Source organism: Peromyscus leucopus, chromosome 20 (assembly GCF_004664715.2).
Source record: "Peromyscus leucopus breed LL Stock chromosome 20, UCI_PerLeu_2.1, whole genome shotgun sequence".
Lineage (NCBI taxonomy): Eukaryota > Metazoa > Chordata > Mammalia > Rodentia > Cricetidae > Peromyscus > Peromyscus leucopus.
The window spans coordinates 5,441,558-5,463,240 of NC_051080.1; the positions used below are offsets into that span (position 1 = coordinate 5,441,558).

At 56.3% G+C, this 21,683-nt stretch overlaps 1 protein-coding gene across 8 annotated transcripts; it reads left to right on the forward strand.

Annotated features, from left to right (window-relative positions):
* Positions 1-1,107: 1,107 nt before the first annotated feature.
* Adcy6 (adenylate cyclase 6) lies at positions 1,108-21,267 on the forward strand. 8 transcript variants are annotated; one of them, XM_028891865.2, is made up of 22 exons: positions 1,108-1,170; positions 6,799-7,663; positions 10,631-10,780; positions 11,190-11,311; positions 11,409-11,520; positions 11,693-11,820; positions 12,476-12,634; positions 12,715-12,856; positions 12,976-13,104; positions 13,390-13,415; positions 13,651-13,798; positions 14,062-14,159; positions 14,299-14,386; positions 14,547-14,663; positions 14,911-15,069; positions 15,367-15,545; positions 16,478-16,513; positions 16,598-16,727; positions 17,050-17,313; positions 18,018-18,222; positions 18,959-19,083; positions 19,294-21,267. In XM_028891865.2, the coding sequence occupies exons 1-22, from the start codon at positions 1,130-1,132 to the stop codon at positions 19,417-19,419; spliced, it is 3,549 nt and encodes a 1,182-aa protein (XP_028747698.1). In that variant the 5' UTR covers positions 1,108-1,129; the 3' UTR covers positions 19,420-21,267. The 8 variants fall into 8 exon arrangements, with proteins under 8 accessions (XP_028747698.1, XP_028747701.1, XP_028747702.1 ...); XM_028891868.2 differs by lacking the exon at positions 1,108-1,170 and adding an exon at positions 1,953-1,996; XM_028891869.2 differs by lacking the exon at positions 1,108-1,170 and adding an exon at positions 1,978-1,996 and having other exon boundaries at positions 6,796-7,663.
* Positions 21,268-21,683: the final 416 nt, after the last annotated feature.

Genomic DNA, 21,683 nt, shown 5'->3' on the forward strand with positions numbered 1-21,683 from the left:
CCCCTGGCCACTTGAAGAGAGATGTCAGTCAGAGACCTCAAAAGTTAAGTCACTGGCCAGTCCTTCCAATTGAGAACACGTATGGCAGAATAGGCAACCATTTTCTCATTAGAAAGAAATATCTATTTTAATTTGTGTGTATGAGTGTTCCAGTGCCTCCGAGGCCGGAAGAGGGTGCTGGGTCCCTTGGAGCTGGAGTAAATGCTAGGAACCAAACTCAGATGCTCTGGAAGAGGAGCAAGGACTTCTTAACTGACCCATCTCCAGCCCCTCAACTTATCGTCTTTTTCAAACATTACAACCAGCGCTTTCCTATCTAAACCCGAGACTCCTGTGAGAAAGAGAGAAAAAGAGCAGGAGGATTACACCCATTTTATGGGTGAGGCTCCAAGACAGTAAGGGATGTTTTATCCACGGTAGTTTTTTGTTTGTTTGTTTTTGAGACAGAGTTTCTTTATGCAGCCCTGGCTGTCCTGGAACTCTCTATGTAGACCAGGCTAGCCTTGAACTCACAGTGATCCGTCTGACTCCGCCTCCCTAGAGCCGGGATTAAAGGTGTGTGTGTGTGTGTGTGTGTGTGTGTGTGTGTGTGTGTGTGTGTGTGTGTGTGTATGTATCACTAAACCCTATGAGTGCAAGGACCTCTTCCTTACCGCAAACATTTTGGGCTTAGGAACCCCAGATGGGCTCTGGAAGGGTCGACAGTTAGGCCTTGAAGGACCAAGAATGTAGGGGGAGCTCGCCTGAGTTTAGGACAGCTACAGGTCTGGCTGAGAGATTGGGGAGGGACTCAAAGGCAAGCTTAAGCCACTTCACCTACATCCCGGGAATCTCTCCTTCCTGGTTCCACCACTCTACCCCTCAAAGGGTTAAAGTAGCTTTCACATGATTTTCCCATCTCCCAGGTAACTTGGGCAGCTGCTTGCAAGGGAAATAAATAAACATCCCGGAACAATTTTTCAGTTCATGAACCTGGCAGTGCACCCCAGCCCCCCACATCAAAGAAGCACAACCCTTTGGGTAAAAGGTGCCGAGGGGGAGGGACTCTGCCAGTTGGCAGGTGCGGGGGGTGGGGGTGGGGGGTGAAGGGCTGCCCTAGAGAGCGTGGGGCCAGAGGGCGGCACCGAGAATGCCCCTGCCCGCGGCCCGATCCGGTTCTGGGTGCAGCAGGTTTGCGTCGGGCCCGGCGTCCCAGAGGGTTGGGGAAGCGGAAAGAAGTGGGGTGCGGGCGAGCGGGTGCCAGGCGCACACACCTGGCGCCTTGTGGAATGAAATCTTAATTAATTATTAAACTCAGCTCCCGCCGGAGGGAGCGGGGCCGCGGTGGAAAGGGAGGGCGAGCGGGCGGGCGCGGTGGGGGCTGGGGATGGGAGGAAGGTGGGGTGAGGAGGGGGCGCAGGGCACCCCGACCGGAAAGAAGCCGACCCTTTGGGGCGGGGCGGGCACCTTCACAGCCAGTGGGTGGCTTCGCCGGCCTCCGCGGACCCCCGGGTGAGGGCGGAGGGCACCCTGCAGGATGCCGCCCTGGGTGGAGGCGGGAGCGCGGGGCGGGCGGGCGCACCGACCCTCCCGCGGGGTCGGGAGCCCAGAACAGTGGCCGCTTGTTCGGCGGAGACCCGGGGAGGACGCGGCGGACAGGGGAGGGGGCGCGCGGGACTCTGGCCTCGCTCACCCGACTCGGGTCCCGGGGAGGGGAGTGGGCAGCTGTGCCCCCGCCTCTGGGAGGGGGAGGGGGGTGCCCAGACAAAAGGAGCTTGTGCCTTTAAGGCGGGGAGTCCGGGAGCCGGCGGGGAGGGGACTTCTGGATCCGGGGTAGAGGGCGGCTGCGCTGGACAACAAGGGAGGGGGCGAGGGCCCGAGGCTCTGCCGCGCGGCGGGCGGGACAGCAGGGACGCGCGGGCACGGAGCAGCACGGCGGGACGGCCGGCCGGCCGGCCGGAGCCCGCGGGCGGGCGCGGCGGGGCGGCGAGCCGGGCCAGGGGCCGACCCCCGGCAGGTGAGCGCGGGGGAGCGGGCTCCGGCGAGGCTCTCGAAGCGATCACAGGGGAGTCTCGACAGTTTGCGGGGTGCCTGAGAAGTGCTGGAGGAGATGGGAACCGGGGGCTCCTCGGGCCAGGCTGGAGGCTCCCACCCTCGCTCCACGCCACTGAGCTTTCCTTCCTGCACTCGCCAGAGTTTGCAGGCTTGCCCAGAGAAGCGGAGAAGAAGGCATGCTCCCGGGGAGGAGATGCCCCCTGAGGTTGGCATGGGGATGGGAGGGGGTGAGTTTGGAGTGTTTGAGACAGCGCTGAGAGGAGAGGGAGGCCCCTTCCCTGCCCTCACCCTGAACCTTTGGAATGAGAGGGTAGTATCAGTGCCTACTTCCCCAAGGCCTGTTGCGGGGTGGGCAGGGGTGTGGTGTGGTGTGGGCAGACTTTATTCAGAGCAGGCCCAGCGGCCTGACTGAAAAGCCAGAGGTGGGACTAGGTGGTGGGAGAGTCTTTCCGTGGATCTGTGTCCCCAGAATGCCTCTGTAGCCAGAGGGCCTGAGGGGAATTGTATGGTTGGAGCTGGCCATGGGAGCCTTTCTTGGTCCTTAGGGAGAACCAGGGCTGGGGTAGGCTGTGCTGAACCTCCAGGCCCTGGGGAGGTTCCCCTACATCTGGACAGGCCTGGATATTGAGAGGGCTGGGTTCCAGCATGGTGAGTGTTGGGCCTTCCCCTGGGCATAGCCTTCTATGTGAACTTTCTGAAGTCTTTTAAACCATTTTGCCAACCAGGGCAGAGGCAGATAGACCCCGGGGGATGAGGTGGCTGAGAGGTGGCCAGGAAGAGGGCTGGGCAGAAGAGTGGGCAGAGCCATTCTTGAGGCCAAGCCTTGGCTTCCAGACCCTGGTCTCAGGCTGAAGGATCAGGATTTGGGAGGGACTTGAGGTCTGGGAGACACTGGGCCTGGGACTATGGGACTTGGCGCTAAATGGACATGACTTTGGCTGTGGGAGCTGATTGTGTATGGAACAGCAGATCTGTGAGAGAGAGCAAAGGGACCAGGCCTCAGGGGAGGGGGAGGTCAGAGAGGCATAAGGCTCAAGAGCCTGAGGGCAGACGAGGGACATGGTCTGCGCTTTTGGAATTCATGGAGAGGGGTCCCGGAACAGGGAGGTTTGGGAGGGGGGGAACATATAGAGACATTTTGTGGCTTGGAACAATGCTTTCTGGTTTCCTGCTAGACTAGCCTCGCCTGGAGGAGTGCTGAGAGCGCGCAAGTTCTCCAGGGTGGGCAGTGCCTGAGGAGGGCCCCAGGATGGGATAGTTGCCCAGTTCCAGAGCTCTGAAGCCATCCCCGTGGGGAGTCAGCATGTTCTCCAAGGGCCATCCGTTTCTCTGATAGTGTCTGTCCCTTCCTCTGTGGTATGAGCCAGATGCTAGGATGTGCTTCCAGGGGCTGGGAACATGGCCAGAAACAGGTCCTTTGGGAACAGAGACCTGGGCGGGTGGTGGTGGGGCGGGGGAGATAAGAGCGGGGAAGGGGACTGGAGAAGGGGAGGAGGCGGAAGCAAAATGTCACGGTGTGTGGAGTGGGGCGGTCCACAGTGGTACTGTGCACTCTGTGTTCTGTCTCCAGCAGCCCTGGAGACTGAGAGCAGGGGACATAGGGTCTAATAGCGCCAGGCGTCTGATTGGCCGGAGGGGTGCATGTTCTCCTTGCTCATGACTGTTGTCTTTCCATCTCTTGGACACTGGCAGAGCTTTGCATTCAAAGGTTTGTAAGGTGGGGAGAACTAATATTTGTAGTGTACGACATGGCAGGGAGTGTGAGATTCTCTCATCAGGACCATTCCACTCCCACCTTTGGGGGGGGGAAGAGACTGAGAGTGTGTGTGGGGGGCAGGTGGCTAGCTTGTCCCAGCAGGTTGGCAAATCCCTTTACGGTGTGAAACCTGGTCTTGTGCCAAAGATCATGCTTCCAGCGAAGTGTTTTGAATAGCCAGGGTTTCTTTGGTGACCTTTTCCAAATGCCAGCCTGACCAGAAGTCTTGTACTTCTGGTTTATTTGTCCTTCAAGATGGTGCTGTTGGCATTAAGAAGTTGAAGGGCATGCTACCCTGTGGCTGTGGAAAGGACCCTGGCAGAACTTGGCCGAGGGAGACCCAGAGATGGAGTGCAGAGAAGTCCCCAGCTCAGGTTCTGCTTTCAGGTCCGTCCTCCACCCCCCCCACCCCCCGCCCCCCAGCAGCTGCTCAGAGTGTTGTTCTTCTCTCCCCAGTGTCTGGTTCTGGGGCCACCTGGGGCAGGTGCTGTGTGAGCCAGCTCTCTAGTTCCCTAGTAAGTACAAATGTCAATGCTGCCAGCTCAGTAGGTAGAAGTACAAGGGGCCCCTCGGGGTGCCCTGCAGGCATGGAGGAGTGTGGCCCCAGTGGTGATGGTGGTGATGTCACCCCGGTCATCCATGGGTGACACTGCATTCATGCTCACCGGGACACACGGTAAGGCGGTTGTTATGGAGTCATCCATGCCGGTCCAAGGCTTGTCTTGTCCTTCCCGGGAATTTAGGATCCAAGACTGATTTGGTTGTCCAGGGTCTCTACGTGGATAGGCCATAGAAAATTGTCCTGTTCATCACCTTTTGTTTTTCTCAAATCTGTCCTGGTTACCCCACCCCACCCCGCATCCCCCACCCCCACCCTCCGCCCATGGTCTTAGGACCAGCTTCACAGGCTTTTGGTGAAGATGGAAATTCAGATGAAATCAAGCATGTGAAAAGCTCTTGAAAGTTTGTGACAGAGAGAAAATATAATCTAGCTAACATCCGTCCGTCCGTCCACTCAGCAAACATATAGTAGTGGTAGACACCACAGTACACACACACACACACACACACACACACACACACACACACACAGACAAAACCTTGCCCAAATCCTTGCCTCCACCAAGTTGGCATTCCCGTTAGGAGTGACAGAGAACTGAACAAATAAGAAAAATTATAGAATGGCCGTTGCTGATAAGGGCCATGGAGGGAGAAAAATTATAAAGCTGGGAAGAGAGATAGGGAGCCCCAGGAAAGGGAGTTGCTATTTTCAAAGGGTGGTAAGAGGCGTGCTGATAAGGGACTTGGGCTGTGACCTGAAGGAGCTCTTGTTCCGGATGGGAACAGTGAGTACCAGCGTGCTGGTCTGGGCTGAACTCGGGGTACATGGGAACAACAGACCAGCTGATGTGACAGGTGCCGTGAGGAAGATGAGGATTGTCATTATTAGCGGTTACTGGATGTTGGCCACCCCATAGCACCCATGCCCTCAGGCTTCCTTATTGTCTCCCCATCTCTTTATCTGTCATACTAAGCATGGGGGCCGAGGCCTTGTGCATTCTAGACAAGCATCTGCTACCAAACTCCACTCCATGCACAGCCCAGCCCACCTTTCTTTTTGTCTTTATTTTGGTCATATATTTATTGAGCACCTACTGTTAGCCAGACCCAGTACATGGCTTTGGAGATAAAGTGCTGACCATAATATGTGTAGTTTCTACTCTCATAGAGCTTAGAGTCCTAGGGACAGAGGCATATATTAAACAAGGAATGATTTAATTATAAACGACAATAAGTCCTGTGGAGGAAATGAACAGAAGTGAAACTAGACCAAACTTGGTCTAGGGGTGGGTGGGGCTGGGAGGTCTTCCCTGAGGAAATAACACTTGAGCTGTGACCTGTGGGAGAAATTGAATTTAGCTTGCTGAAGTGTATGTGTGTGCTTGTGTATGTACGTGTGTGTGTGTGTGTGTGTGTGTGTGTGTGTGTGTGTGTGATAAGGATGTGAAAAGAGAGTGCCTTTTGTATAGAGGTCATCAATTGGCAGTTCAAAGTAGAACTCATTCCATTGACAGGATTTATTTGGCTTGTATGTAGCATTGTAAAATATATATTAATTAATAACATTTAAAAATTGGGAGATGTCATACTGAAATCCAAGGTTTTCTTTGGCTTCTGCTGAAAAACTTAGAAGTTCAGGCCCCACTGGGGCACCAATGGCACTGGTCAACTGGTACTACGTGGTTCTTGTCCTCATGTCTCGGTCTGTCAAATGTGTTTTTCTCATTGTCCTTGATGTGGGTACCCTGCCTGGTTCGTGGTGGTGAAGTCAGTACCATTGGGTGGTGGTGGTGCACGCTTTTAACCTCAGCTCTCAGGAGACAAAGGCTGGGGCAGGCAGATCTTTGGGAGTTCAAGGCCAGCCTGGTCTACAGAGTGAGTTCCAGGACAGCCAGGGCTACACAGAGAACCCTGTCTCTAAAAACCAAACCAAACCAAACCAAAAAAAAAAAAACAAAAAACAAAAAACAGTATTAACATTAGGGTAAATTATCAAGTGTACTGGCCTTGCCGGCTAGTCAAGCTTAGAATCTTGCTTTTTCTTTTTCTTTTTAATTTTTAAAACTTACTTTTATGTGCATTGGTATTTTGCCTGTATGCATGTCTGGGTGAGGGTGTTGGATCTCCTGGAACTGAGCCATGGACAGCTATGAGCTGGGAATGGAACCCTGGAATGGAAGAGCAAACAGTACTCTTAACCTCAGAGCCATCTTCTCTCCAACCCTCAGAATCTTGGTTCTTTGACTTGTATGGTGGCTGTGTCTTTTCCATCTCTCTATGTCCCAGTCCCTTACCTGTTGAGCGGGAAGGCTGCTGCCCCCTCTGGAGAGTTTTATCAGGATGTGGGGCATAGAGAACAGAGCTGTAGGAACTGCTCAGGGAATAAGCTGCTATGGTGGCTGTGGCCACAACGGTGGTATTAATACCCATGCCCTTCCTCCCAGCAGCATGTCATGGTTTAGTGGCCTCCTGGTTCCCAAAGTGGATGAACGGAAGACGGCTTGGGGCGAACGCAACGGGCAGAAGCGCCCACGCCATGGGACTCGGGCCAGTGGCTTCTGCGCACCCCGCTACATGAGCTGCCTTAAGGATGCAGAGCCCCCCAGCCCCACTCCTGCGGCGGCCCAGACTCCTCGGTGCCCCTGGCAGGATGAGGCCTTCATCAGGAGGGCTGGCCCAGGCAGGGGGATGGAGCTGGGGCTGCGGTCGGTGGCCTTGGGTTTTGATGACACTGAGGTGTCGCCACCGCTGGGGACAGCTGAAGTGGCACCAGACACATCGCCTAGGAGCGGCCGGTCCTGCTGGCACCGTGTGGTGCAGGTTTTCCAGTCGAAGCAGTTCCGCTCGGCCAAGCTGGAGCGCCTGTACCAGCGGTACTTCTTCCAGATGAACCAGAGCAGCCTCACACTCCTCATGGCAGTGCTGGTACTCCTCACAGCCGTGCTCTTGGCCTTCCACGCCGCACCCGCCCCGCCTCAGCCTGCCTATGTGGCCCTGCTGACCTGCGCCGCCACCCTGTTCGTGGCGCTCATGGTGGTGTGTAACCGGCACAGCTTCCGCCAGGACTCCATGTGGGTGGTGAGCTACGTGGTTCTGGGCATCCTAGCGGCTGTACAAGTCGGGGGTACCCTAGCGGCCAGCCCACACAGCCCCTCTGCGGGCCTCTGGTGCCCGGTGTTCTTCGTCTACATCACCTACACGCTCCTTCCCATCCGCATGCGCGCCGCAGTGCTCAGCGGCCTGGGCCTTTCCACCTTGCATCTGATTTTGGCCTGGCAGCTCAACCGTGGCGATCCCTTCCTCTGGAAGCAGGTAGGTGCCCTGGGGTGCCCTGGGGTACCCTGGGGAGGTGTGGGAAGGGCACTTGCTGAGTTGGGAGATGTCTGGATCTATCAGGCTGGGGTTTCAGGGCTTGGCCTCTTGCTTGGACAGGTCCGTAGGTAGTGTGTTCCCCGGTAGGCCAGTCTTTACCTCTTTGGCCGAGGTCAGGGAAAGTAGTGTCGTCTGCAGACAGGCTGTGTGCAGGCCTTGCATCTCTGACCTCTTGTTGACCCCCGAGACTCAAGCTCTGGTTGGTGTCAGCCCCCGGCAAGCAGCTGTAGGTGGTTAATGACACTTCCACAGGCAAAGGCCCCAGCTCCTTGCCAAAGGCTACAGCCCGTAGTCCACCATGGCCTCACAACACAGAGAGCAAGTTGTCTGGGGCTCCTGGGGTGAGAAGCTGGGTGCGCTGGCATGATGCCTTTCTTGGCCTGGAACAGAACATATGCTTTAAAAGTACCTTTGTCCCAGCACTCGGGAGGCAGAGGCAGGCGGATCTCTGTGAGTTCGAGGCCAGCCTGGGCTACCAAGTGAGTTCCAGGAAAGGCGTAAAGCTACACAGAGAAACCCTGTCTTGAAAAACCAAAAAAAAAAAGTACCTTTGTAGCTAGTTTGTGGTGCAGCAAGTGCCCCCCGGGCAGTGTCAGACCCCTTAAAGGGCCAGACCGAGCTCCCTGTGCTGGGTCCTAGGTTCTCTTCTAGGCGGCCTGGGAAGCGGGGATTTGGGGAGAACTCCTGTTCTAGGGGAGAAGCTTAGGAGTAGGGCCTCCCTTCCCCCCTTGGGCCGGACTTGCCAGAAGGTGGGTGTGTGGCTCCTCTCTGCTCTCAGCTGGCCTGGTGCCCAGGGCCCAGCCCAGTGCCTGATGGGGGAGGCTGAGCCTGGGAGGCCCCGGAACTGCCAGCCTCCTACCTCCCCAGGGTGCCTGGCTTCAGTTTCACCCCGTGGGGGTCTCTGCAGATGCGTTCCTGGGATGGTAGAGAAAATTGTGCTGCTTGCGCCTGTCTGTGGGGCTGTGGCTGCCCATTCAGCTTCTGGGAACGGAGAACAGTCTCATGTGCCCACCTGGGCCTGTGTTCCTGCGTGGAGCAGGGACCTGTAGCCTCCTTGGTCAGCCCCTTCCCAGATCCAGCCCGACTCGTGTTCAGAGGGAGAACTCGTCTTCCTGACCCACTCGTTGAGACACGCTGAGCAGAGACATCGGTTAGGCTGGGGTCACCTCCAGGGCCTTGGCATCCATTTTTTCTCACGGTAGATAGGGATATGTGTGTAGAGAGTTATTTCAGTCCCTCACCGCTCTTCCCCTTCCCTACACTGTGACTCACATTTTCCTCTTGGGCTCCTGGGGCCAGGAAGGGAAGTTGCCTGGATTGCCCCCTCCTACTCCCCCACTGGGGGCTATTCTTAGAAGCCCCCAAGGGAGATAGAGTGCCCCCTCTTCACCCCTGCTACCGAGAGGGGAAGTTCTGCATGGGCTCTCTGGGAGCCGCGTGGACAGGGAGGGCAGCTGAAGGCAAGTGCCGGCGGGTCCGTGCTGGAGTGAAGAGCCTGGAGTTAGCCAGGCCTCAGTTTTACACAGAGGAATCGAAGTCCTGTCCAAGTCTGCAGGGCCAGTTCTGGTTCAGGGCAGTTGGTGTGCATTCCCTCTCCTCTCCCTAACCATAGCCCTGCCCCGTGCAGCTTGGGTGGAGTCCCAGTGCCACGTTAACCCCTGAGTCTCCAGCAACACTGAGACGCGTGTCCCTTGGACTTGCTCTCCAGTCAGTTCTGCTGACTGATTTAGGACTGGCTGTGCTGTGGGTGAGGGCTTAGGCCTGAGGCCTTGGTGGGGTGTGTGTGTGTGTGTGTGTGTGTGTGTGTGTGTGTGTGTGTGTGTAAGAGATGGAGGCGGGGAGAGGGAGGAGGAGGGAGAGGGGAGAGGGAGGAGGAGGAGAATCATACTTGGTGGTAGGGGTGGCCATGCATCCTTTCTACTAGTCGGATTGATGGCTGCCTAGCCTCTGCTCTGAGACTGGCCTTCAGGAGTGGGCTATACCAGACAGTGGGGTTAGGACAGAGGCTCTGGAGTCTGATTGTCCAGGATTCCAGTCTCATGCCGGCCATAACCAACTGCGGGCTCTTGGGCAAGTAACCGGGCTCCTCCGTGTTTGACTCGCTCAACTGTGAAGTAGGATGCTGTTACCTTATTCACAGACGTGTGAGAAATCCATCAGTTAATGTATGGAACTCATCCTTAGGATCCTAGACATTGCAGGTGGCCAGCAAACTGGCAGCTATAATAACAACAGTAATAGCGGCTTACATCTGCGATCCCATCGCTTGGGAATCTGAGGCAGGAGGATCGCCGTGAGTTTGAGGCCAGCCTGTAATATCACATCGTGAGACCCTATCTCAAAAATTCAACAGTAACAACAAAACCTAATAGTGGTCATTCTTATTATTCAATCTGGCATGGGGGAGGCTTTAGAGATATTATTCCTCTTGTTTGGGCTATAGTTGAGTAAATGGAGGCCTAGACAGAGGAAGTGGCTTGTCCTGGTTCACCTGGTTTACCCAGAAGTGGATGGGAAGCTCGGACCTCCTTGGTGCTGCGCTGTGAGGAGAGCCGCATGCAGAAGGAACACTTGCCTGTTGTTAGCATTGTTTGTGGGGCAGGAGATTACAGGGTGCCTGGGCTAGGACCGTAGGTAACCTATGTGGCTGTGGTTGGTGTTCCTGCTTCTGAAGCTGTGAACAGCTCATCTTTCTGGTCAAAGAGTGATCTAGGCAGGCTGGGATCTGGAGATCTGTAGTGGGGAACAGTGTGTCACAGGGATGGCCCAGCTTGGGGACAGAGTGCGGGGCTTTGTTTCCTGCTCACAGTATGTCCTGAGAGAGCCCAGGAGCTAGTGTGCGTGGGGGTGCGGATGCATGGGTGCTGGGGAGATGGTCATTCGCCTGCCTGTGCCACCCTCCTACAGCTCGGTGCTAACGTGGTGCTCTTTCTCTGCACCAACGCCATCGGCATCTGCACACACTACCCTGCTGAAGTGTCTCAGCGCCAAGCCTTTCAGGAGACCCGAGGCTACATCCAGGCTCGGCTGCACCTGCAGCATGAGAATCGCCAGCAGGTGGGGGCCACTTCCCTCAGCTGGGGCATTCCTTTCTCTTCACCCCCAGTACCTTGTCGATCAGACCCGCAGCCGCCTTGTCTGTGGCTATGGAGCGCAGTGTGAATGGTCCCCAAGGACTGTGCATCATCACACAAGCCCCTGGGAGTCCTGTCCTGTTCAAGGGTGGGAGGGAGTATACAGGAGTGCATGGGGCGGGGGCAGGGGGGAAGGGAGGCTGCACTGAGTGAAGATTGGAGAGCTAGGATGGATGACTTCTGAGGGCAGTGTTAGGCAGCGTCCGTCGGGCCAAGGTCCGGAAGGGATGCTCAGGTCACAGAGATATGGTAGGGCTCTGGGAATGTGGAAGGAACAAGAAGGATCAAAATGGGAAGCAAAGAGGTAGTAGTGGTTGAAACCACTGGTCTAGGAACGGCTGCTGCTATCGGTGTTGCCCCAGCATGTTGCCATGGAGATGAAAGAAGACATCAACACAAAAAAAGAAGACATGATGTTCCATAAGATCTACATCCAGAAGCACGATAATGTCAGGTAGAATGGGGAGAGGGGACGGTGCCAAGAGGGTTGCCGGGTGTCACAGAGTCCTCGAGGGCTATGAGGCCCATCTCTCTTCTGCTGTTATCCACAGCATCCTGTTTGCGGACATTGAGGGCTTCACCAGCCTGGCCTCCCAGTGCACTGCGCAGGAACTGGTCATGACCTTGAACGAGCTCTTTGCCCGGTTTGACAAGCTGGCTGCGGTGAGGGTGCTGGGGCCTGGGGCCTGTGCCAACCGCGATGACCTCACAGCATCGCTGGAGGCATTTGGGGGAATGGATGTGGGGGGGTGCAGAGGTTGCGCTGAAGGTGGTGGGCCAGGTGTGCTGGGTGATCAGGAGAGTGAAGGTGATCTCTCCACCTCTTCCTCTTTAGGAGAATCACTGTCTGAGGATCAAGATCTTAGGAGACTGTTACTACTGTGTGTCAGGGCTGCCCGAAGCCCGGGCAGACCATGCCCACTGCTGTGTGGAGATGGGAGTGGACATGATCGAGGCCATTTCGTAAGTAGTGCCCCTTCCCAGGCCTTCTGCATCTGTGGCTTCCCGGGCTGCTCCTACTCTGATGTGTCTTTCGGAATTTTCCCTCGTCTTTGTAGCTCTTTCTTTATCTCTGAGATGGGGAGGAGAGTGGATCTTCCTCTGCTCTGTGTGAAGACCCCTGTGCTCCTTCTGACCCCAGCCTGCTTGCTGGAGGGCTCAGGGAGCTGCCGAGCAGCCGGAGCTGGCAACAGCTCAGTCCTACAGGGTAGTGGTAGCCCCTGTTGGACATAGTTCTTAAGCCTTTGTCCTTGAGTCCCAGGTCTCCTCCTGCCCATGTCTAGTCAGAACTGTACTTCTGTCCCCCTTCTTCTGCTTCTGTCTTTGCCTGGGCTGCTTGGATTATTTTTTTTTTTTTAATTTTTAAAATCACATTTGTTTATTTACTCTGTGTATGTATGTAGGTGTGGAAGCACCTGCCATGGTGCATGTATGCTGGTCAGAGGATAACTTGGAGTTAATTTTCTCCAACTGTGGTGGGTCCCGGGGACCAAACTCGGGTCGTCAGGCTTGGTAGAAGGTGCCTTTACCACTGAGCCATCTTGCTGGCCTCAGCGTGGGTTCTTGACTGGAGGACGAGAAGACAGCTTGGAACTGATCTGGAGTTGCCTCTCCCCAGGCTGGTGCGTGAAGTGACTGGTGTAAACGTGAACATGCGTGTGGGCATCCACAGTGGACGTGTGCACTGCGGCGTCCTTGGCCTGCGGAAATGGCAGTTTGATGTGTGGTCCAATGACGTGACCCTGGCCAACCACATGGAGGCTGGAGGCCGGGCCGGGTGAGTGGAAGGGTCCAGTTGGTGGCAGGGGTGGGTGGGTGGGTGGGAGAGCCAGGGTCTTACCTCCTGGCCCCATACAGTCGCATCCACATCACTCGGGCCACGCTGCAGTACCTGAATGGGGACTATGAGGTGGAGCCAGGCCGCGGTGGTGAACGCAACGCATACCTCAAGGAACAGTGCATCGAGACCTTCCTCATCCTGGGCGCCAGCCAGAAACGGGTCAGGGGCCAGGGCAGGAATGCTGGGAGGGGCTGGAGGGAAAGAAGCGCACAGGGAGGCGCTGGCAAAGGCCTTCTTGGGGTTCCACTTCTGATCCTGCGTTCACGCTGGTCACACAGAAAGAGGAGAAGGCCATGCTGGCCAAGCTGCAGCGGACGCGCGCCAACTCCATGGAAGGGCTGATGCCACGCTGGGCGCCTGACCGTGCCTTCTCCCGGGCCAAGGACTCCAAGGCGTTCCGCCAGATGGTGAGGGGCTCGCTCTCCGCACTGTGTGTGTGTGTGTGTGTGTCACTTTGTGCTTTCCCTCAAAGTGAGGGAATGTTCTGTCCCCCTTCTTCCTATAGCTGTCATCTCTAAGTATGTGTTCTAAAATTGGAAGCGGGGGAATAGTTTCACCCAAAGGGCCACAAGTCTCCCGAAGTGTGTGTGGAGATACTCCCGACCTAGTATTAGAATAGGAAAGGTACTGGGGGGGGGGAGTGATTGCGGTTCGCCTCTCTCCTCCCTCACCCATTCTGTTTCTTCTTCCAGGGCATTGATGATTCTAGTAAAGACAAGTAAGTTGGTCTATGGGATGGGGCGGGCCAGGGAGGGAGGGAGGCGGCGTGTGTGGCCTGGGATGGGCTGTGGGAGCGGAGACCTCCCATTTCTTACGGTGTGTAGGAGGAGCAGGTACCACACACATAGCTCACGGAGCCTTCTTTGGCTGCGGCCAGAGCCTTGCCCTTCTCATTGTTTATCACACGGCATGCATTATTCACGCACCCGGTGAAACCTGTGTCCTATTATCAGCCGTGGTGCCCAAGATGCTCTGAACCCTGAAGATGAGGTGGATGAGTTCCTGGGCCGTGCCATTGATGCCCGGAGCATCGACCAACTGCGTAAGGACCACGTGCGCCGGTTCCTGCTCACCTTCCAGAGACAGGACCTTGAGAAGAAGGTTTGGGGGATACAGGGGCCGAAGGACAGGGCTGGAGGGAGGGAGGGCCTAGCTGGGAGGCTAAACACAAGTTGAAGGAGCAGGAGGACGTGTTGGGGATGGGAAGAGACCACTGCATGGGTGTCAGCTCATATAAATCTGGCCCGCTCTTCCCCACAAGGCCCTGGGAGTGCCCGGCCGTGGGAGTGCCATGCTCTTGCTGTCCATGCCATCCCTGCCCAGGCAGGACCCAGCACCCAGCTCACTCTCCTCTCTCCCCTCAGTATTCGCGGAAGGTGGACCCTCGCTTCGGAGCCTACGTCGCCTGCGCCCTTCTGGTGTTTTGCTTCATCTGTTTCATCCAGCTCCTCATATTCCCACAGTGAGTCCCCATCCCTCTCACTACATCCCCAACTTTCCTAACCCCCGGTGCAAGCCGCTGGTCTCTGAGATCTGTTCTGGGGGAGGGAACAAGGATGCCCAGACTTTGCTGATTTCCCCCGGTCCTTGTCCTGCTCCAGCTCCACCCTAATGCTTGGGATCTACGCCAGCATCTTCTTGCTGTTGCTGGTCACTGTGCTGATCTGTGCCGTGTGCTCCTGTGCTTCTGTAAGTAGGGGGGACTTCCCCGAGACCGTTGGGGGAAGCGGGGGTTCCCGTGGAAAAGGGAGGAGGAGGAGGAGGCCATGTCTCTTGTTAGACCCTCTTCTTGGCTGGTCTTCCCTCTTAGCAAAGGTCGCTTCTAACTCGTGGTCTCTTGCTATCGAAGCTCTTCCCCAAGGCCCTGCAGCGCCTGTCCCGCAGTATCGTCCGCTCACGGGCGCACAGCACGGCAGTTGGCATCTTTTCAGTTCTGCTCGTGTTCATCTCCGCCGTCGCCAACATGGTAATTCTCCCATCTCCACCCTATGCCAGCCACTTTGTGAGAACTTTGTGAGAGTGTTTCCAGCCTTTGGGGAGCCTGCTGCCCCGGGGCGGGGGCGGAGGGGGGGCAATTCTCGTTCTCACTCTTTGTTTCTCCCTTTCTTTCCTCACCCCTGAGAATTCTAGTCCGTGAAGTATAAGGCACCCAGGTGTAGCCTTTGTAACCCTTTCTCTCCTTGGCTATCCTGACGCACCCCCAACTTTTTCAGTTCACCTGCAATCACACCCCGATAAGGACCTGCGCGGCCCGGATGCTGAATTTAACCCCAGCGGATGTCACCGCCTGCCACCTACAACAGCTCAATTACTCTCTAGGACTGGATGCTCCCCTGTGTGAGGGCACCGCACCCACCTGCAGCTTCCCTGAGGTGTCCGAGCAGTGTTCAGGCAGAGGGGGTTGCTTTGACACAGTTTTCGGCCCCTCTGTGCCAGGCTTGGTGATGGGCACCCCAGAGCCAGGAACTCAAAGCGTTCTCCCAACTCTAGGAGTAACCAGGCCCCCCCCACCCCCACCCCCCCCCCCGGTGTAGCTGGGCATGAGCTGTAAAAGGAGTTGGGGCTGGAAGGTGGTGGGGGAGGTTAGTGAGGCAGGGGGATGCAGGGTTCTTCCTGCTCTGGGCGCCGCCGTCACCCAACACAGCCTCTGCTGTCATCCCCTCCCCCAGTACTTCGTCGGGACCATGCTGCTGAGTCTCTTGGCCAGCTCTGTCTTCCTGCACATCAGCAGCATCGGCAAGCTGGCTATGACCTTTGTCTTGGGCTTCGTCTACTTGGTGCTGCTCTTGCTGGGACCCCCGGCCACCATATTTGATAACTATGACCTGCTGCTTGGCGTCCATGGCTTGTGAGTTCACTCTCGGCCCCTTCTGTGTCTGTCTCCCTGACCCTTCTGGGCTGAGAGTCTCTGGAACGGAGGCTCTTGGGATGTACAACTCACTTGTGGGAGAAAGGGAAGGGAGGGGGTAGAGTTCCCCCTGGCACGTGACCTTAGGTATTTACCCCCCAAAATTCCAGTTGTGACAAATTCCTGGGTCTTCAGGCTAGACCAAAAAAAAAAAAAAGAAAAAATCCCCACATTTGCGTGGTGCTTTCCTACCCACTGTGGTTTAGTTTTTGTTTTTCGAGACAGGGTTTTTCTGTATGGCTTTGGCTGTCCTGGAACTCACTCTGTAGACCCCAGGCTGGCCTCAAACTCACAGAGATCCACCTGACACTGCCTCCCGAGTGCTGGGATTCAAGGTGTGTCCCCGACGACCACCTGACTCTGCCCACTGTCTTACCATGTGTAGTTCACAGCTAAAAGCCAACCCTTCTGGCCCCTTGTGATAGGTGGCCATAGTGTGTGGTAGGGACGGTAAGAGTCTGCTGGGCTTCAGTCCTCAGCCTGCTTCTCGTTAGCTTTGTAACCTTAGTGAGTTAACTTCTCCTCGGTAAATGTTAGCACGACCTGTATCTCAGGCCAGTGGGACTATTACAGTGACGAACGCTTCTCGTGACATCCTTGGCACATGCCAAACCTTTCAGATGTGGCACTTTAGGTCTGACCCCTCTTTCACTGACGAGGGTTTGAAGTAACTTGTCCTGGCTTGTTTAACGGCTAGCTGAGGAACACCTACTCTGGAAAGGCTTAACCTTTGCCCTCGTTGGGCTAATTTATATGAGCAGAGGCTCTGCCCACAGGCTGCATTAGTGACTGGGCTCATCGAGGGAGTCTCTGTGGCCCTCCAGTATCCCTTTGGCAGCCAGCAGCCAGTGACTTTTGTATCTTCCTGCCAGGGCTTCCTCCAATGAGACCTTTGATGGGCTGCACTGGTAAGTGGGGGCTCCGAGACAGCAATGGAGGGGGCTGGTCGGTGTCTCCTACAGACACCAAGCAGGCCTCTTGGTTATTTTCAGCCCAGCTGTAGGGAGGGTGGCACTCAAATATATGACCCCCGTGATTCTGCTGGTTTTTGCCCTGGCCCTGTATCTGCATGCACAGCAGGTGGAATCAACCGCCCGCCTGGACTTCCTCTGGAAACTCCAGGTGATTGGGATGGACCTCCGTGGGAGGGAGAGGCTTCTGGGGGCAGAGCCTAGGCCAAGCCAGGAATGCACCTCTTGCTAACTGGCCAGGGCTGAGGCCGCCCGAGCCCACCCTGGTTCCATGCCTTCTCTGTGTCCACACCTCCTGTCCCCTCTCCCATCCTGCCCCTGCCCCCTTCACCCCTTTGCCCGTCGTTTAGGCCTTCTGTGCCCGGGTCTTTCTTCCTCCACGTGGCTCCCTCTGATGCCCATCTTCAGGCCCTGGCCACTGCGCCCGCCCCTTGTGGATGTTGGGCAGTGGGTGACGGATGTGGTGCCCACAGGCCACAGGGGAGAAGGAGGAGATGGAGGAGCTTCAGGCCTACAACCGGCGCCTGCTGCACAACATTCTGCCCAAGGACGTGGCTGCCCATTTCCTGGCCCGCGAGCGGCGGAACGATGAACTCTACTACCAGTCCTGCGAGTGTGTGGCCGTCATGTTCGCCTCCATTGCCAACTTCTCCGAATTCTACGTGGAGCTGGAGGCCAACAACGAGGGCGTCGAGTGCCTGCGGCTGCTCAATGAGATCATCGCCGACTTTGATGAGGTGCTTGCTCCTTGACTAGCGCTGGCCGAGTGGGGGCGATTCGGGGACCAGGGGAATGGGACAGACTCGGGGTGGAAAAGCCGTGGATTAGATGGGGTGAGTCCTGTCCCTGGCCCCGTCAGAGGCGGCAAGGTGGTCAGCCTCAGTGGGGCGGGGTCATCCTTGTTGAGAATCAGAAGAGGACATGAGGGTCCAGGAGGAGGAGGAGGACAGGATAGGCATCGGGTGATGTGATGGAAGAGGGGGATGGTGGCCTGTGGGAAAATCCCTGTGAGACCGAGCAAGCGAGATGGTCTCTTGAATAGTGAAAATGGGAGCAAAATGGGAGGACCTGTCCTGAACACCCAGGTCAGGGATGGACTGTCTGTTATTATGAGGAAAGTCCCTCCCTCACTCTGGGACACAGCTCCCCAAAACACGTCAGAGTGTTTCTGCTGCAGGGGACCATCATTAACCTTCTGAAGCTGGGTACCCAGTCCCTTGCCCAGGGTCCCCAAGTGCCTGTTTTCTCGGCTTCTCAGGCTGACACTGAGGGTAGCAACTGGAAGGGGGCTCACCCAGACAGTGGGGGCTACTGAGGGCGGAGGAGAAGAGAGCTAAGGAATGACAAGGCGTGAGCTTTGAAGAGACCTGGGTCTGGCTTGACAGACACCCCCCCCCACACACACACACCCTCCCCCTCCCCCAACCCCGCCCTCGTCCAGATCATCAGTGAGGAGAGGTTCCAGCAGCTGGAGAAGATCAAGACCATCGGCAGCACCTACATGGCCGCCTCTGGGCTGAACGCCAGCACCTATGACCAGGTGGGCCGCTCCCACATCACCGCCCTGGCAGACTACGCCATGCGGCTCATGGAGCAGATGAAGCACATCAATGAACACTCCTTCAACAATTTCCAGATGAAGATCGGTGAGGGCCTGTCTGGCTTTCTGGGACGGTTTGTGGGTAAAAGCGGAAGGCATGGGTTGGGTACGGTCCCCTGTTCTCCATCAGGATTCCTTAGAGTTCCCGCCTCCCACCCTCATGGCAAGTCTGGTACTAAGGACAAAGACCATTTACTTTGAGTCTTCCATGGGCTGGGGTCTTGTCCTAGATATGTTGAGTGCGTTTTAATTCTCACATTAAGCACCCTCCTCCCCCCTTTAAGATGAGAATGACCCTCAGAGCTGAGCTCGGCCAAGCTTGGAGGACTAGTAGGCAGCTTTGTCCTAAGGCCGCTGCCTGGCATCTGTGTGTGTGCCCAGTCTGATTCGAGAGACACTTCTCGAATGCACTGGTGGAAGGCAGTGATTAACAGCCCAGGTCTGGAGTCTGGCTTGACTTCCCACAGCTCTATTTACAGGCTCGGGAAGTTAGTTACCCCAACATCTTGTCCGTAAGAGGGTAGCAGCAATATGAGGGGTGAACGCAGAGATGCATCCAGCGTGTACAGCAATAGTTGTCTGGACTCAGGGAAGCTACCTCAGCTGTCACACCCAGACTTTTGTTCTTTTAAATCACCAGAACAGTCGTCCCCTTTCCACGTTTTTCTCCTCCCCCTTTGGGTCCTTCTCCAGATGCAGGGGAAGATGAATTGCTGGGGTGATCCTGGAGCATCCTAGCCTCAGTCTCTTGCTCTCGACTTTTGCTGTTATCTCTACTTCAGGGTTGAACATGGGTCCAGTTGTGGCAGGTGTCATTGGGGCCCGGAAGCCACAGTACGACATCTGGGGAAATACAGTGAATGTCTCCAGTCGTATGGACAGCACTGGGGTTCCTGACCGAATACAGGTGAGGGGATGTGAGGCAGGTTGGGAGGGGTGAGGGTCGAGAGGGCTTTCACCAGTCTCCCTGCAGGCCAGGGGCAGGGTGACTTTCTTCTCTGGCTGTGGGGGTAGGGGTTGCGGGAGGGGAGCTGGCCTGATGGAGAACTCCCTACTGGGTTTCTTGTCAGTGCATCGAGGAATTTGGGCTAAGCAGGCTCCCCTCCCGCTTCCCCAGGTGACCACGGACCTATACCAGGTTCTAGCTGCCAAGGGCTACCAACTGGAGTGTCGAGGGGTGGTCAAGGTGAAGGGTAAGGGGGAGATGACCACCTACTTCCTCAATGGAGGTCCCAGCAGTTAGCAGAGCGCAGCTGAGATTCAGCTGAAGGGACCAAGGTGGGCATTGAATGGATGGACTTTCTGCTCGCTGGGTGGAGCTGCCGCAGGGGCCACTGGGCCTCCAGATCTTGCTGACGGCAAAAGGGACCACCGCCGCGGGCTGTGCTCGGACCGCGTTCGTCTGCCTTCAAAATGGCGAAGGAGGGGACACCAAGAGGATTATCCAAGTGACTTTCTGAACTGGAGTAGGGGCCGTTCGCTGTCCTCGTTTGCGGAAACGGCGGAGAGGGTGGCGGCAGAGGCCAGGTAGCCCTCCTGCGTGAGAGTCCAATGGCAATTCACTCTACCTGCTGTTTCCCTGTCTGGGCGACAGGCTCAGGGCTGGGTCATCCCTTCCCCTGTTTTTCCTGGGACTATTTTGTACGAAGACCGGGGCGGGCATGAGGAATGCCTGTTCCATGCTTGCCTTTGCTCGGCTGTGCCCTCAGCACGGGTCCTGGGCACTCCCAGCCCCAGCCAAGTCTCCTTCCTAGGCACAAGGCAGAGGAAGGAGGTACTGTGGGGAATCTAGCTCTGACCACATTTCAGGGGAATGTTTCCATTTGCCAAATCCTAGTCCCGTGATCTGTCCCCAAAGGGGAACAAAGGGACCTCTGATAACGCAGACTTAGCCTCAGTTCCTGCACGCTCCAGGGAAAGGGGTATCTGGCCCCATTGGTACTGTGAAAATGACCAGCCAGCCAGAGTGTAAACCCGTGTGTGGGGACATCGGAAGAGCAGGAACTGGACGTTCACCTGCAGGTGCCGGAGAGTACGGGCGGCCAGGGTAGAAGGATAGCGCCACACTGCCCTGGCCCCAGTGTGGCCAGGGTCAGCTCCCTCGGCCCGAATGCTCACTTTGCTGTCTGCTGGCAAGGGGGCATGGAGCGCCTCTACCCCTTATATTGCCAAATAGAAAAGAGTCAGGGTTCCAAGAAATTGGTGACCCTGACCTCAAACCTGGCCTCCTGAGTCTGGCACCAGGGAGGGCCTGTGCATTTGTGTAGCTGTGTGTGCATGTTGCTTTTGTGTGTGTGTGTGTTTTCTAGGTCTCTGTGTGTCCGTGTGCTCCAGCTCCTCAGCTCCCTGCGTGGGGCTGCCTCTCTCCCGGGGACCTCTGCCTTCTGTTGTTAAGGCAGGGTTTCCTGTTTCGAGGGATGGAGGGAAATGCCCAGGTTGCGCAGGAGTGGGATGGGGGTTTGGAAGCAAAATGAAGAGCGGTCTGGGAAGAGGAGTCCTTTTTGTGCCAAATCCCTAAGTGCCATTCGGGGGCCACATGTGCAGTATGACTGTCTCCCTGCCTAGGGCAGGGCCCAAGCACCTGCTTAACGTCTAGTGTTCCTTGCACTTGAACTCTTGAAAGTTTATGAGGTAGAGGCTCAGGCACTCCCTGGGTTCCTCAGCGTGTGTCTTGGGGTATGGTATACTTTCTGGCTGGGGAAGTGTGGGATCCCTCTGAGGACCCAGATTTTGGTACTAGGGGATGGAGCTGGGAAATTTAAACTCGGCTCTCCCAAGCCTTCAGCCTGAATCTAGCATGGCCAGACTCCAGTCCTGGCTTCCCATCCTCACGAAGCCTGCAAGGGTTGGACTCTGTTCTTCTCTTCCTGTCCTGCCTGCCTTTGACCCCTGCAGCCTCCTTGACCCTGGGCTGAATTAGTTGGTGCCTTGGTTGTCTGTCTGTACCTATTTAAGCCAGGGGCGTACGCCTCAGTCCTGATTGAAGATCACTTTGTCTTAGACGCCGACGAGAAGGCAGAGCAGAAAGAGTTTCATGGGGGTATGGAAGGGGCAGGCTTTGCCTTGCTCATGCTTCTGGCACCAGCTCTCTGCAGAGGCCTGGTTTCTGGCTTGGTACTGCCTCCCTGGGAACTTCCATGTTCCAGTTGATGGACCACTGGGCACTTGATTAGCTGAGGCGGAGAAGAGAGAAGATTAGCTGGTCCAGACAGAATATTCCTCCGTCTCCCCAAGCTGTATTCCGGGATAGGAAGGGACTACTTGATGTCATCGGGGTGGGAGTGAATAAGCCAGAATGGGAAGAGCTCAGCTTTGGGTGATATGTCTGCTTCTTGCCAGGGGGAGGGGCCTGTCCACACCCTGGCTCCCTGTACCACAGTGCCAGCCATGGCCTTCCCGAGTCACCCACCGTTGCCCCTTTCCTCACCGGTTGGTGGAGGTGTCGGGGTAACGGGAGGCCATGGGCTTTGGTTTTATAAATGTAACCACTGTGGGAGTGGGGGAGGG